At 43.9% G+C, this 17,325-nt stretch overlaps 1 protein-coding gene across 3 annotated transcripts in view; it reads left to right on the plus strand.

Annotated features, from left to right (window-relative positions):
• The window catches only part of apbb3 (amyloid beta (A4) precursor protein-binding, family B, member 3), a 49,620-nt gene that overhangs the window by 14,399 nt on the left and 17,896 nt on the right, over positions 1-17,325 (plus strand). The window contains exons 5-6 of one of the 3 annotated variants that reach the window (XM_043703089.1): positions 289-412; positions 9,985-9,994. In XM_043703089.1, coding sequence (XP_043559024.1) covers positions 289-412; positions 9,985-9,994 — 134 coding nt within the window. Of the gene's footprint in view, positions 1-288; positions 417-9,984; positions 9,995-17,325 lie in introns of all 3 variants that reach the window. The other 2 variants (XM_043703088.1, XM_043703090.1) reach the window with 2 other exon arrangements.

Raw genomic sequence — 17,325 nt, forward strand, 5'->3', positions numbered from 1 at the left:
AGGGGGCGCGGTGGGATTGTCAGGGCGAAAGGGGCTTTCAGGTGAAGTGGGTTGTGAGAGGGAAGGGCATTATGTGGATAGGAGCTGTCTCAGGGACTGTTGGAGGGGAGGGAGTTGTTGGAGCAGCTGGGAGTTGTTGGAGGTGGGTCTGGGAGCCGTTGGGGTTGTGGGGGCTGTTGGTTTGGGTTTGGAAGCTATGGGCTGTGTAGTGTGAGGCACTTGTGGGATAACCCTGTGCGACTGGATAGCCCCTGTCTCATCCTTGACACTCTGCTGTCCTTGGTGCAGGGTCAGGATATGGTGATGGTGCTGAAGAAGGACATGCTGAGCCTGGTCGATCCTGTCGATCACAGTTTGATTCATTCCCAACCGATTATCAACATTCGAGTGTGGGGAGTGGGCTGTAACAATGGTAGGTGAGTACAGGCCTCTCCTCCCTTTACACCATCAGCGAAGATTAAACCATCAAGCCGATATTCATAACTTAACCTCTGCTTCTCGCACTTTATTATTCTTCTCCTCTTACTGTTGTGCCTTCAGATGTGGGGAAAATTTGTTGTCTATTAGATGTGTTACAAACTTATATCATTCAAACACCTCAGAATTTGAATCACAGCTTCAACCATTTAATTAACTTCAACTCAATGTGTCCCTCGGTCCTTCGGAATTAAGGCTGAACAGTTGAAAGTTTAATCTGTCCCTGTTTTAGTTGCACTGACTTTGGAGGTTCAATGAATTGAGATGACCCCTTGGAGCTGCACACAGGAACCTCTCTCTGATTGGCACTGGGATAATCCCTCCCCCAGGGACAGCCGTCTGCCAGAAATGGCAATTGGCAGAAACAAACTGTCACTCGGTAACGACATGGTGTGGATGAATTGCTGAGAAGCTTCCCCATTTTTAGGTGTAATATCCTGAGCTCTTCCTGCACCATGTGTAATTTATTCCACACCCAGGCACAGTGGGTACAAACCAGCTCCTTGTTGAACTTGGGCTCGTGTGAACTGGTGGGACATAGACTCAACCCCCAACCTGTGCCACCGTGGCAAAGGGATAAAGCTGCTGTGTGCCTCAGTGTTCCCGGTGAGTATTGGACAGTGTCCGGGTTTGAGGCTGGGTTGAGATTTCCTTTCCAGAGTTGAATAGCCTTCAGGAGCCCCATGCAAACAACAGCCTAGTCTGGAACATGGGAGCTAGACAATAGCAGGTGCTCTGTTGAGCTGCAGTCCCATAAGGAGTGAGCTGGGGGTGAACTGGGGCGAAATCTTGGAGGACGAATCATTCATTACAATTGTGAATGAGGTGTGGGCAAGGGAGGGCAGTGGGGGAATGAGGGGTGGATTGTTGATATCTCTGGCAGAAGGTTGGATGAATAGTCCTTTAGATGAGGTGAGATTTCGGCTAGGTCTTCTCCCAAAATCCATTCGGAGCTCCTCATTGAGTATCAAACAATGAGAGGTGATCTTATTGAAATGTATAAGACTCATAGAGGACTTGGCAGGCTAGCTGCAGAAAGGTTGTTTCCTCTTGTGGGTGAGTCTAGGACCAGAGGGCATCATTCAGAATAAGGGGTCATGCATTTGAGTCAGAGGTGAGGAAGAATTCCTTCTCTCAGAGGGGAGTGACTCTGTAGAATTCTTTACCACAGAGGGCTATCAAGGCTGTGTCATTAAGTGTATTCAAGGTTGGGATGGACAACTTTTTAATGGGCAAGGGAATAAAGGGCTATGTGGAGAATATAGGAAAGTGAAGTTGAGGATGAACAGATCAGTCATGATCACATTGTTTGGTGGTGCAGACTCCAAGGGCTGAATGGCCTACTTCTCCTCCGATGTTGTATGGTCCCGTGGTCTTATCAGGGAGAGTAGCTGGGAACTTTCTAGTTGATTGTGTTAATGGGTTGGTGAGTTCAATGATCTCCACATTAATGGAAATCTCATTGCTCCAACACACAACACGATGGCTCAGTGGTTAGCACTGCTGCCTCACAGCGCCAGAGACTCGGGTTCAATTCCTAGCTCAGGTGACTGTTTGGAGTTTGCACAATCTCCATGTATCTGCGTGGGTTTCCTCCGGATGCTCCTGTTTCCTCCCACAGTCCAGAGATGTGCAGGTTAGGTGAATCGGCCATGCTAAATTGCCCATAGTGTTCAGGTAGGTTAGGTGCATTGGTCTGGGGTAAATATAGGATAATAGGGTAGGGGAATAGGTCTGGGTGGGTTACTCTTTGGAGGGACAGTGTGGCCTTGTTGGGCTGAATGGCCGTTTTCCACAACGTAAGGATTCTATGGAAGCATACATAGTGCCTAACAACTCCCACTCTGAATTAACTATAACACACCACACTCACTGGATCTTGCAGCCCACTGTGTGAGTTAGAGGGAAGGTTGTGATCTAATGTTGATGAGTTCGATAATATCCATCACCCTGTGGCTATCCATGGGCCTGATTCCTAAACAGAGAAGGCCATTCAGCCCTCAAGCCTGTTCTGCCACCATTCAGATAGATCATCAAATGGATGATGATGGTGGAGACACCAACATTCTTTCCATCACATGGTTAAACAGGAAATTCTCCTGCTCTTACCCAGCTTTTGACATGTTTTGGAAGAGCTTGCAGTTTGGTAATTAACGAGTTTGACTAACCACCTCCATTAGCCATGACTTGAACAAGACTTGAACCCTGAGTTTCTGGCTCAGAGGCAGGGACGCAACCCACTGTACCAGAAGACTACCTATTTGATAGGTGTCCAGTTGTGCAATATGATTTAAAGGCAACACAGACTGGGGAAAAAAATAATTGGCTGCTCATGGCAAACTCAATATAAAAGAAACCATTAGCTGATTAAGTCACCTTGCTTCCATAACCTTTAATATGTGGAAGTAGCTGCAATTTATTAAACTTTCAACTGACATCCAACATAAGGACATTTTTGAGAGAGAGATTTCCTCTTGGCATCGCTCCTGGAAAGCTGTGTTGTAATTTCAAGAGAAAGCTTTCACATACCATACCCCTGCCCCCACCCCCGCCTCCACCCCCACTCCATCCGGGATTTGCCGTATCCAGCCTGTAATTTGGATGATACCTGAAACTTTGCTACTTGAGGGATTCCAAATTGGATTCTGCTGGAGTTCAGTAGAATTGGATGCGATTTGATTGAAACGTATAAAATCCGGAGAGAACTTGAGCAGGTGGATGTGGAGAGGATATTTACTCTTGTGGGAGAATCTACAATTAAGTGGGGGGGGGTCACTGTTTAAGGATAAAGGGGTGACCCATTGAAAGTAGAGTTGAGGATGACCTTATATCTCCCAGAGAGCCATGCGTCTCCCACTCTGCCCCAAAAGGCAGTGGAAGTAGAGACTTTGAATATTTATGAGGCAGAGGGGCTGGATACTTGTTAAGCAAGGGTATCCATGGTAGGTAGGGATATGGAGGAACCAGATCAGTCATGATTTATTGAATGGTGAAACAGGCTGGAGGGGAGTGAGGGCCCTACTCCTGCTCCTAATTTGTATGGCTCTGTGTTCACAGAATAGCCCTGGTCTGTGTAATCTGTCCCCAATATTTCACTCCTTTAGCCCCGGCAGCATTCCACTGAAAGTTAAAGGATAAATAAAGAACAGCTTTTGCAGTGCAGATATCCACAGGGCACAGAGATAAAGACATAGGCAAAATAGCCAGACGTGATATGCAGAGCCATAGAGTCATAGAGATGTACAGCATGGAAACAGACCATTCGGTCCAACTCGTCCATGCTGACCAGATATCCCAACCCAATCTAGTCCCACCTGCCAGGAAGAGGTATAGTTAGTAAGTTGCAGATGACACCAAAATTGGAGGTGTAGTGGACAGTGAAGAAGGCTACCTCAGATTACAACAGGATCTTGATCAGATGGGCCAAGGGGCTGAGAAGTGGCAGATGGAGTTTAATTTAGATAAATGCGAGGTGCTGCATTTTGGGAAAGCAATTCTTTAGCAGGACTTATACAGTTAATGGTAAGGTCCTAGGGAGTGTTGTTTGGAGTGCAGGAATGGTGAATAGAGGTTCAATAGTAGCCTTTGAAAGGTGTTGGATAAATATATGAAGAAAAAGAATTGCATAGCTGTAGGAAAAGAGCAGGGAAATGGAACTTACTGGAATTTTTTTGAAACCAGTGATCTGGGACAAATGAACATAATTGAACAATATGTAAGGGATATGGACCATGGGCAGGCAGAAGGGATTACTTTAATTTGGCATCATGTTCAGCACAGAATCATGGATCGAAGGGTTATTCCTGTGCTGTACAGTTCTACGTTCTATCAGGAAAGTAGCGCAGAAGTAGGCCATTCAGCATTCATTTCATTCCGTTGCATTCCGTATCCTTTGGTATCTTTAATATCAGGGAAAGGCAGGAAAGTGGTTGTTAGGAATGTCAGATCCTACTCAATGGAAGAACAGACGCGAGGGGCCCAACGGCCTACTCCTGTTCCTATTTCTTATGGTAGTAATGTCTAGCTATTTGCTGATTTCTGTCCTGAATAAACTCAATATTTGAGCTAATGGGGTACAGAATTACACAGGTTCACCTCCCTCCTGAGTGAAGGAATTGCTCCTCACCTCAGTTCCACAGCTGAAGCTCACAATGTGTCTCTGGGATCTAGATCCCAATCCCCACTTGGGGATACATTCTTCCTGTTCCTTAATCAGAAAGTCCCAGGGAAACCCACAGTTCACAGTCTTTGGTATTAATGATTGCTCCTTTAGTAGAGGTGAAATACTGCTGGAAATCTGAAACGAACATCCGGAAACTTCTGTAGAGAAAGAAACGTTTCAATCTGGTATAACTCTTCTTCAGAACTCAATTCCCACCACTTTGAGTCACATTTGGCGCCTGAACCAAATTTCTGGCCTGGGTTAAAGCTGAAAGTGGGTGGCTTGGGTTGGGAAACAGATTTGTCAGAATTTAACCCACTCACGTAACTGTGTGTATCACTTTGTAACCTCTCTGTATCCTCCTCACGGCTCACATTTGCATCTAACTTTGTGTCATCAGCAAAGTTAGATGCATTATCCTGTGTCTTTTCATCGAAGTCATTAATAAACACTGAGATCCAGCATTGATCCACATAGCACATACTGAGAGATGGCGGTGGTATGTCATATCACCGGACTAGTGACCTTGGGGATATGAGTTCAAAATCTACCATTGCAGTTGGTGTAATTAAAAGTCAGTGTGGAGCTAGTCTCAGTAGTGACCATGAAATTATCATTGATTGTTATTTAAAAACCCATCAGGTTCACTAATCCCTGTTAAGGAAGGAAATGTGCCATCCTCAAACAGTGCAGCCTGCATTTGGCTCCAGACCCACATAAATATGACTGACTCTTAACTGACCTTTGAAATGGGCAAGAAATCTACTCAGTGTGAGGGTAGTTAGGGATGGGCAGCAAATATTGGTGATACAAGAATGAAAGAAAGCTCTACTAGTTACAGCCTGGCAATTTGGGAGTGCCCAGCTATCAGTGCTGTCCCTATCCAAATGAATATAGTTACAACCCTTCCTCGCACTATTAACCTGAAGCATGGTATCCTAATGAATGCATTTTGGAAATCCAAGTATACTGCATCTACCAGGTTTCCTTTATCAATCTTAGTAGTTACATTCTCAAGAGAAACTCTAACAGATTGATCAAATATAAGTTTCCTTTCATAAAACCACAACTCTATCTGGTTCTGCTTTTGTTTAAAGTGCATTGTTAAGATTTCATTAATAATAGATTTTCCTAGCAACTGATGACAGTATAACTGGCCTGTTTCCTCACTCTTCCTGAGTAGAGATGTTCCATTTATTAGTTTCCTATCTGCTGGGACCACCTCCAGAATCTTGAAATTTTTTTCAAGTTTGTATCTAATGCATCCATTGTGTTTGTACCTGTCCTATTCAGAACTGGAGGATGTTGGCCATCAGATCCTGGGGACATGTTGAATTTTCATTCTTTGAGTTTCTCTAAACAATTTAATCTGATCATATTAATTGTGTTAAGCTCCTTGGTTACCCTCTATTTGTGGTATGCAATTTGTATCTTATAGACTCCTACAGCATGAGACAGGACCTTTGGCCCAAATTGGTCCATGCCAACCAAAATGTCCATCCACGCTAAGCCCACTTCCCTGCACTTGTCCCATATCCTTCTAATCCTTTCCTATCCATGTATTTTTCTAAATGCCTTTTAAATGTTGTTAATGTACCCGCCTCAATCACTTCTGCTGGCAGCTCATTCCATATGTGTACCACCCTCTGTGTAAAAACGTTGCCTCTCAGGTTCCCTTTTATTCTTTCCCCTCTCACCTTACACTGATGCCCTGTAGTCCTCGATTCTGCGACCCTGGGGAAAAGACTGAGTGCATCCACCGTATCCATGCTTCTATAAGATTCTCCTACGTTCTAAAGAAAAAAGTCCTAGTTTGTCCAACCTCTCCCTAAAAGTCAGACCCTTGAGTACTGGCAACATCCTGGTAAATTTCTTCTGCACTCTTTCCAGTTTAATAACATCCTTCCGATAGCAAAGGGGACCAAAGCTGAACACAGTACTCCAAGTGCAGCCTCACCAATGTCCTGTATAACTGCAACATAACTTCCCAATTTCTATACTCAGTGGCCTGACTGATGAAGGACAGTGTGTCAAAAGCCTCCTTCACTGCCCTGTCTACCTGTGACTCCACTTTCACAGGACCTTGCGTCTGAACTCCAAGATCCCTCTGTTCCACTACACTCCTTAAGACCCTACTATTCACCATGAAACCCCTGCTTGATTTGACCAAGATCCCTCTGTTCCACTACACTCCTTAAGACCCTACTATTCACCATGAAACCCTGCCTTGATTTGACTTTCCAAAATGCAAGACCTCACACTTACCTGTATTAAACTCCATTTGCCATTTCTCAGCCCACTTCCCCAGCTGGTCAAGGTCCTGCTGCAATTTCTGACAACCTTTCTGATAACACTGTCCACAACACTGTCCTATTTTAGTGTCGGCTGCAAACTTCTAATCATGCCTTGTACATTCTCATCCAAATCAATGATATAGATAACAAACAGCAATGGGCCCAGCACCAACCCATGAGGCGCTCCACTAGTCACAGGCCTCCAGTCTGGTGAGCATCCTTCCACTATTACCCTCTGCCTCCTACCCTCAAGCCATCTTCTGCTATGAAGATAGACACAAAATATCAGAGATTCACCTGCTTCTCCTCCAACCTAGTTTACTGCATCAGGTGCTCCCGATGTGGTCTTCTCTACATTGGAGAATCTGTCTATCTATCTATCTATCTATCTATCTATCTATCTATCTATCTATCTATCTATCTATCTATCTGTCTGTCTGTCTGTCTATCTATCTATCTATCTATCTATCTATCTGTCTATGTCTCCATCTCTCCCTCTATTCCTTTATCTCTCTATTTATCTGTCTGTTGTTTATCTATCAAGCCTTTTTTTTAATCATTCTCATCCTAGACACAAAATATCAGAGATTCACCTGCCTCTCCTCCAACCTAGTTTTCCAAATGCCTTTTAAATGTTGTTAATGTACCCGCCTCAATCACTTCTGCTGGCAGCTCATTCCACCCTCCCGAATCAGCAATGAATAGATCTTCCTTAATGATGTTTGGAATGTAACTTTGCTATACATTTGAATTGTTCCTTAATTTTAAATTGTCCCACTTTATTTACTGTCATCCCTTTTAGCCTGTTTACTCAACAAACCTCAGCCAGTGCCCCCTCTATACTGTAATTAAAAACAAACTTTTCCAGATGCTGGAGACTTGAAGCACTTACAGAAAGAGCTGGAGAAACTCACAGATCTGGCAGCATCCATGGAGAGGGAAAAGAGATAACATTTCAGTGCAAGACTCTGCTTTTTATTCTGTAATTGACTTTGTTTAAGCTTATTTGGGACTGGAGCACGCTGCTTTCAGACTTAATGAGGAATTCAGTGCCTTATGAATAGATTTTTTTTCCCCTGGTGTATCTTTTATCATAAGTTGGGCTAATTAACCCTACCTCCTAGATAATATCAGGTCCAAAATAGCTTAAGAACAAAGAACAAAGAAAATTACAGCACAGGAACAGGCCCTTCGGCCCTCCAAGTCTGCGCCGATCCAGATCCTCTATCTATACCTGCTGCCTATTCCCTAAGGATCTGTATCCCTCTGCTCTCTCCCCATCCATTTATCTGTCTTCGTCTTCAATGATGCTATCATTCCTGCCCCTACCATCTCCGCTGGCAACGTGTTCCAGGCCCCTGCCACCCTCTGCATGAAGAACTTTCCACGTATATCTCCCCTCAACCTTTCCCCTCTCACTTTGAACTCGTGAGCTCTAATAAATTAATGCTTAGTTAGTTTGCACAATGTTAGTTCCAGAGATCTGTAACAGAACTGCTCTGCAGCCCAACTTCCAGATCAGTCTTGCCAGTTTCATTTGTCCGGCTCTCATAGGGTTTAAAGTTCTTGACTGTTACATTTTCTTTGCTAAAATCTCCATTTATTTCTTGCTAATGCTTTGACCAACAACAATTGTCGGGGAGGCTGTAAACCACTTCCCATTATTTCTGTCCCCTTTTTATTCCTAATCATCTAATTCCATTTTCAGAGTTCTGAATAATCTTCTGGTTTAATGTATATTGTGTCTCACATTCTTCCAATCAATAATTATTATTTGGTACTTTTCTGAATTCAACCTGCCATGTGTTGTTATCCCTCTGTGTGTCTTTATCATCCTGACGCTTATTATTGCCTTCCCCACTGGGTACTACACTTTTCAAGTTTAATGTCATCAGCAAATTTTGAAATTTGCCCAAGTTTGAATTGTTGGCTGTACATTAAGTTGGGGCTGTGGGACCAGGACATGAGCAGGAGTTTGGGATTTGGGGGTGATCAGCAGGGATCAGGGATCCAGGAAGCCAGCATGACAAAGTTAGCTGTGGGACCGTGAGGATAGCATGAGCAATAAGCAGAAAATAACTCCCTGGAACTACAGTGCTGTCAGGGTCAGGTCTTTAGCGTCTTTCGTCAAAGTTATAAAACTCAGACTTAGAACATGAGGAGGCTGTTTGGCCCTTTGTGTCAATACTGGTCAACAAATTGATTTTTGGGATTTAGAGTCATAGAGTCATAGAGATGTACAGCATGGAAACAGACCCTTCAGTCCAATTCATCCATGCCAACCTGATATCCCAACCCAATCTAGTTCCACCTGCCAGCACCCGGCCCATATCCCTCCAAACCCTTCCTATTCATATACCCATCCAAATGCCTCTTAAATGTTGCAATTGTACCAGCCTCCACCACTTCCTCTGGCAGCTCATTCCATACACACACCACCCTCTGTGTGAAAACGTTGCTCCTTAGGTCTCTTTTATATGTTTCCCCTCTCACCCTAAACCTATGCTCTCTAGTTCTGGACTCCCCCACCACAGGGAAGAGACTTTGTCTATTTATCCTATACATGCGCCTCATAATTTTATAGATTTTGTATTCAGGCATCAGCTATCCATCTGAGTAAATATGAAGGTTTTTTTTTAGTCTATTTTTTAGAAACTCTTTAAAATCTACTTCACTGACCAACTATTGGTGATCTGCCCCAATTTATTCAAAGCTGAGATAGACATTGTTAATCAGTAAGGGAATCAAAGGTTCTGCGGAAAAGGCAGAAAGGTGAAGTTGAAGCCATGATAGCATTGAATGGCATAGCATACTTGATGGGCTGAGTGGCCTACCTCTACTCCTATCTTTTATGTTCTTATATCCCCAATGTTGCTCATCATCAAACTCTGTTTCATAATGCTCATGTGAATCACCTTGGGATGTTTTATTAGGTTAAGTATGCTATATAAATAAAAGTTGTTGTTTGGTGATACACATATAAAATATTAATTCAGATGTTCAAATGATTTTATTGATTAATTGATTGATTTTCTTCCGGCTGCCATGGAGACAGAGACAGGTAGAGTCTCTAATTTCTATATCCTTTAAGTATCTTCCAGCATGCCCATCCGTTTAGATTAAAATGTTAGATAATAGATTGTCACATCTAGCGGCACTTGAAGTTTCCATTAATGACTGAACTGTACCAGGGCATCTGTGAGCTCAGTGAATGAGGGAACCCTGAGCTAATAGAATTGAGAAGGAAAAGAGAACGATAGAAAAGGCATTAAGGCAAATGACTGGGCTTTCAGGTACAGAACAGCAAAAGGAAGGAAGAAAGGCTGAGTTAAGAGAGAGAGAGAGAGAGAAAAGCTACTACTCGCCAACGTGAGAAAGAAGACAATAATAATTTGATCATATCCAAAATCTCCAGGAAATGAGATTAACTTTCCGTGTGGGAGAATGATTTGCATTGCATTTGCTTAACATTGCACTCTTGATTAGCAGCTTTCTGCATAAAGTACAATAAATAAACTCACATTTCAATAGTGTTTTCCTGGTTAAGCAGCATCTCAGAGCATTTTACACCCAATTTGGAACTTGGCATCTGCAGTAATTTAGGGACCTCCGAAACCAAGTTGCACAAAGGAAAATTCCACAGGCAGCAAAGTGATAATGATGAGTCAGTTTGTTTTTTTTTGTGTGATGTTGGTTTGAAGGAGAACAACTGGCCAGGGCACTAGGGATAATTCTGCCTCAAATAGCACAGTGGGATTTTTTTCACATCCCCCTCAGTTTAACATGTCATCTCCAAGACCAGCGTGCCCCTCAGTGATTCACTGCAGCATCAACCAGGTCAAGTCCTGGAGCGGAGTCAATAGATGTGAGTCAAGATTAGAGTGGTGCTGGAAAAGCACAGCAGGTCAGGCAGCATCTGAGAAGCAGGAAAATCGAAGTTTCGGGCAAAAGCCCTTCATCAGGAAGGGCTTCATCATTCCTGATGAAGGGCTTTCAGGTACAGAATAGCAAAAGGAAGGAAGGAAAGAAGGCTGAGTTAAGAGAGAGAGAGAAAAGCTACTCACCAAAATGAAGGGCTTCATCATTCCTGATGAAGGGCTTTTGCCCCAAACGTCGATTTTCCTGCTCCTCAGAAGCTGCCTGACCTGCTGTGCTTTTCCAGCACCACTCTATTCTTGACTCTGATCTCCAGCATCTGCAGTACCCACCTCCGCCTCAATAGATGTGAGGCTGGAAAAACACAGCAGGTCAGGCAGGCAGGAACTCTCCTGTTTGAACCCACAACCTCATGGCTTAGAGGGGAAGGCCAGCATTCATTGTTTGCCCTTGAAAAAGTAGGGTACTGATCACTGAACCAGCGAGGGCATATCCAGTTTTTTAAAATACAGAACCCTTACAGTGTAGAAGCAGGCTGTTCAGCCCATCAGGTCCACGCCCTCCCTCTGAAAAGCATCCCAACCAATCCCTGCATTTTCTACAGGGAATCCACCTAGCCTGCATGTCGCTGGACACTAAGGTCATTTCTCATGGCCAGTCCACCTAACCTGCACAACATTGGATTGTGGGAGGAAGTCCATACAGACACAGGGAGAATGTGCAGTCTTCCCACAGACAGTTGCCTGAGGCTGTAATTGAACCCAGGTCCCTCGTGTTGTGAGGCAGCTGTGCTAACCACTGAGCCACCGTGCCGTCCCACTTAATGTGCAACATAATGAGGGAACGTCGTTCGTGTGAAGTGACTCCTGATCTCTGAAAATAGGCAACCCACATGGTATCTCGATATGCCGTGAATTTGGTGAGGATTTGTGTATTAATGGCAGAAAAGGGAGAACGGGATATTGAATTGGATGAGTGCCATGATCGTATTAAATGGAGTAGCCAGCTCAAAGGGCTGAATGGCATACTCCACTTCCTATATTCTGTTTCTATGTTCCTATATAACAAGGGTAAACCTGACTGTGTGATGCTGTTCCTGTCACAATACAATGTGGACCTTCGTGTCAAAGATCATGGGGGAGCCCTCTGCTGTCTCTTCACCTCACTACATTGGTCTATCTCTGAGAGAGCACAACAAGACAGTGAGATCAAAATTCTGTGAGATGGGCTCTTTGATATCAATGAGGGAGAGTGTATGAAGGTCAGTCCTCACAGTGGCATTGATAAACCAGAATGTGACAAGAAAGACGAAGGGACCATGAAGGTTACACACAATGCTGTTGCCTAAGCAGCATTTTATACATTTCCAGCGGAACCTCCTGCTCTGAAACCCTATGCCTTGGCTAATGAAGGCATGCCTTCTTAACCATTATATCTAACTGTCTTGATACCTTAAGATACCAGAGTACATGATCTTCAGTGCTTCCCAGGGTCTTCTGTTCATTATCTATCCCTTGCCAAGTGCATCACTTCACATTGATGTGGGATTGATTTCCATTTGCCACTGACCAGAGCACCTGACCATCTCATCTATGCCCTCCTGGAATCTAAAGCTATCCTCCTCACCGTTATGCACTGATGTATTCAAGTCTAATTTGTTGCTACATGCCTCACAGACAGCAAAGGCCCCAACACTGACCCCCGCAGAACCCCATTGGACACAGGCCCAGTTACAAAAACACTCGCAACCATCACCCTCTGAAGAAGGGTTACACCCGAAACGTTGGCTTCTCCGCCTCCTGATGCTGCCTGGCTTGCTGTGTTCTTCCAGCCTCCTGCCTGGAAGTCAGTCAACTCTGAATCTAATTAGCCAATTTTTCTTGGATCCCCTGGGGCCTTACCTTCCACTGCAGGACCTTATCCAAAGTCATGCTGAAGCCTAGGTAGACTGTGTTCAATGCATTGCCCTCAACTGCTTCCTTGGTTGCCTCTTTCGAAAGATTCAATCAAATTGGTCAGACATATTTGCCCCTAACAAAGTCATGTTCTTAGTTAATCCCTGTCTCTCCAAGTGTAGATTAATGCTGAACATCAACCTTGGACACATTCCTTGGACATATTGGAAATATGCAAGGGCTAGGGATTCAGAAGCCATTCTGTCAAAGATACATTTCTGCTGGAAACTTACAAATCTATTTACCCAGTCTACATGTAAATTGAAATCATCAGCTATTATTGTACTACCCTTATTGCATTCATCTTTAGATTCCTGTTTAATGCCATTGTGTAGCTCATCACTGCTGTATGGCAATGTGGAACTCCCATTAATGCTTTCTGCTCCCTGTTGCCTCTTGGTTTCACCCAGACTATTCCACATGACGTCAGCCAGTGTCATTTCACTACAACACAACACTATTTCTTTGTGTTGCTTGTCCTTTCTCATGATTAAATACCCTTGGATGTTTAGTTCCAACTTTGATCCCCTTGCTGCCATGACTCCACAATGGCAATCATTATCTGTTTGTGCTGTTTGTCTATCTTATTGCGAAGGCTCCATACATTTAGATATAGGACCGGTGGACTTGTCTTTTCTGACATTTTTACAGCTTTTTTGGTTGTACTCCATCCTTATTTGCCTCTGGCCCTCATTTCTTCTGCCTTCCACTTTTACTTTCTTTCTTTTCTTCCCATCTGTGTTTCCCGCACTCTTGTCTCCCAGCTCAGTTTCCCATCCCCGCGGCAAGATGTTGCTGTCAAGCTGAAGAAATGTTCTGCCCATTACACAAATGAGTGATGTAGTATATGAATTTCAGTGCTGAGCTGATGCCAGGTATCTACCTGCCAAAGGATGGTGAGTCATATTGCAAGGCTTATCCCTTCAACTGTTTGCTACAAGCAAGTTACTGATTGTACCCAACCAGGCTGTGCCCAAAACATTGTAACACAGTGTCCAACTTTACATAGTCATAGGATCTCAATAGTGTGGAAGCAGGCAACACCAGCCCTCCAAAGAGCAACCAACCGAGATCTAAACACCCCCCCCACTCCTATCCCTGCATTTTCTTCCCATGGGTAGTCTGCCTAGCCTGCACACCCCTGGTCACTATAGCATGACCAATCTACCCTAACCTGCACATCTTTGGACTGTGGGAGGAAACCCACATGGGCACGAGGAGAACTTGCAAACTTGACACGGACAGTCACCCAAGCCTGGAATTGAACTCAGGTCCCTGGCGCTGTGAAGCAGCAGTGCTAACCACTGAGTTAACCATGGTACCATATGTCATTCTATGTGATTATGCACTGGATAATGTTTACTGGATAATCCCAAGCGTATAAAGAATTATGCTGACAACAAATTTAAGATGTCAGTCGGGTTTGCAGCATGGCACACTTGTACAAACTGGAAGCTACATATATAAATACATAGGGCCCTATTCTTTAGAGTCGTGTACATGCCTTTTCAAAAAAACATTCATGGTGATTCACTGGCTTATTTCTCAAAACAGTGTACTGACCAATCAGAGTCAACTTACCTGATTCAAAATCTAAACAAAACCTGGCAGCTAACTGTCAATCATCATTCTCCACAGCAATGCTTCTACTAATCAGAGTTCATTTGCCGACAAAACAAAACTCTGCTCTTGTAGAAGTGTTGTTTATTCTCATTTACTGGTGTTCTTGCAAATTGTCCTGATGAATACAAGATGACCAGCTTTGACAAGCAAAGAAACCAAAGTTGCTGGAAAAGCTCAGCAGGTCTGATAGCATCTATGCAGAGAAATCAGAGTCAACATTTCAGGTCCAGGTTCTGAGGAAGGGGCACTGGACTAGAAACATTAGCTCTGCTTTCTCTCTTTACATATGCTGCCAGACCTGCTGAGCTTTTCCAGCAATTTCTGTTTTTGTTTCTGATTTACAGCATCCACTGTTCTTTCGGTTTTTATTGTCTTTTTTCAGAAACGATAAAAACTTCTGTCCAACCAAAACTGCCACATTATTATCACAATTAATCCTTTATCTAAATACCCATTTCACACAATTACATAGTACCTTATGTCAGTAAATGTTGAACTAATAAATGTTTATAGTCAATGAGCTGGTTCTTCAGTAGGCTCCTCGTGGTGAGAACGATAGTTTGGGAAATCAGTCAATCTGGTACAAATTCTGCAAATATTTAACATGAACAGGCACTCTGAAATACCCACAACATTTTGAAACAGTTTCTCAATAACTCTGCCAGTCCCAATGGGATATGCACAGTTTTATTTCAGACAGTCATGCATTTTCACAATCCCAAACAAAGTTGGACTTAATTATCACCGAGGGGACCTTCCCCATGCAAAGGTCACCTCAGGACCAGATCCAGAAAGGTTCTTAACTTCACCAAAAGTGGGAAAAAATAAACCAGTCCTTCAGTTCTGCCCCTGTTCACTTCGCTCGCCTCCATACACTGTCCATGCCAACCCATGCAGCTAAATGCCCTCTACATATCTCCTGTGACCTTCATGCTCAATGTCAACTTTGTACCTACATCCACACACCATCATTTCCTCTCTCACCTATCACAGATTCATACAGCTGTATAGCACAGAAACAGACCCTTCGGTCCAACTTGTCCATGCCAACCAGATATCCTTAATTAATCTAGTCTGATTTGCCAGCACTTGGCTCATATCCCTCTAAACTCTTCCTATTCCTATACCCATCCAGATGTCTTTTAAATGTTGTAATTGTACCAGCCTCCACCATTTCCTCTGGCAGCTCATTCCATAATCACCCTGTCCATGAAAAACCTGCACCTTAGGTCCCTTTTATATCTTTCCCCTTTCATCCTAAACCTATGTCCTCTAGTTCTGGACTCCCCCAACCCAGGGAAAAGACCTTGTCTATTTAACTTGTCCCATGTCCCTCAAGATTTTATAAATCTCTATAAAGTCACCTCTCTGCCTCCGACACTCCAGGGAAAACAGCCCCAGCATATTCAACCTCTCCCTATAGCTCAAACCTTCCAATCCTGGCAACATCCTTGTAAATCTTTTCTGAACCCTTTCAAGTTTCACAACATCTTTCCTATAAGAGGGAGATTGAGTATAATGGATTAGTGCAGCTTCAACAACTCTCAAGAGACTCAACGTCATCTAGGTCAAACTTGTCTGCTTTTTTGGAGCCCATCAAACATACTGAACATAGCAGTCCCTTCGCAGCACAGGGGCTTAATAGCAGAAATGTGAACTCATTACTTGGTGCACAACAACTACTCCTCAAAACTCCTGAGACAAAACTTTGCAAACCTCTGACTTTAACTACCTAGAAGGGTATGGATGGCAACAACACCACCTGCAGGTTCCCCTCCAAGCCACACACCATCCTGATGTATCACTGTTCCTTCACTGTCACGGGTCAAAATCCTGGCACTGCCCCTGAGCAGCATCGTGAGCGCACCCCGTGAGACTGCAGCTAATCGTCTCCAGTTTTTCAAGTACAATGCTGGCCTAGCCTTTGACACCCTGGGAATGTATGAACACAAGCACATGCATATGAGATGAAAAGAATGTAGTTCTTTTGCTTATATTTTTATCTTGAAGACCGGGCTCTGTTGAGAAAACCACTGATATTCATAAAGGCACATTTTGACAAGGTTAGACACAAAAGCATTGGAGGCAGTCCAGAGAAGGTTCACCCAGCTGACAGGTTGAGTAGGTTGGCCCTGTACTTATTAGAATATAGAACAATGAGAGGCAACATGACTGAACCATACAGGATTCTTAGGGGATTTGACAGGGTAGAAAATGTGTTGCTGGAAAAGCGCAGCAGGTCAGGCAGCATCCAGGGAACAGGAGAATCGACGTTTCGGGCATAAGCCCTTCTTCAGGAATTTGTTGACAATGTGGTGGATAGGCTTTGGGGAACAGTTAGGAGTCAACACAATGCTGCAGGTCTGGAGTCACATGTAGGCCAGACTGAATAAGGATTTGACAGGGTAGACCTGGAGAGGTTGTTTTCTCTTGTGGGAGAACCGAGGACCAGAGGGTATCATTTCAGAAAAAGGGATTCTTGACTTGAGAGGTGAGGAGGAACTTCTTCTCTCAGGTGGTTGTGAATCATTGAAATCCTTTACCACAGAGGGCTGCTGAGGTTAGGTTGCTAAATATATTCAAAGTTGAGAGAGAGATTTTTTAATCAATAAGGGAATCAAAGATTATGGAGGAAAAGCAGGAAAGTGGAATTGAGCATTGTAGGATCAGCCACAGTCTCATTGAATGGCAGAGCAGACTTTTAGATTAGATTAGATTAGATTACTTACAGTGTGGAAACAAGCCCTTCGGCCCAACAAGTCCACACCGACCCGCCGAAGCGCACCCACCCATACCCATTCCCCTACATTTAACACTACGGGCAATTTAGCGCGGCCAATTCACCTAACATGCACATTTTTGGACTGTGGGAGGAAACCGGAGCACCCGGAGGAAACCCACGCAGACACGGGGAGAATGTGCAAACTCCACACAGTCA

The sequence above is a fragment of the Chiloscyllium plagiosum genome, chromosome 14 (genome assembly GCF_004010195.1).
Source record: "Chiloscyllium plagiosum isolate BGI_BamShark_2017 chromosome 14, ASM401019v2, whole genome shotgun sequence".
Classification (NCBI taxonomy): domain Eukaryota; kingdom Metazoa; phylum Chordata; class Chondrichthyes; order Orectolobiformes; family Hemiscylliidae; genus Chiloscyllium; species Chiloscyllium plagiosum.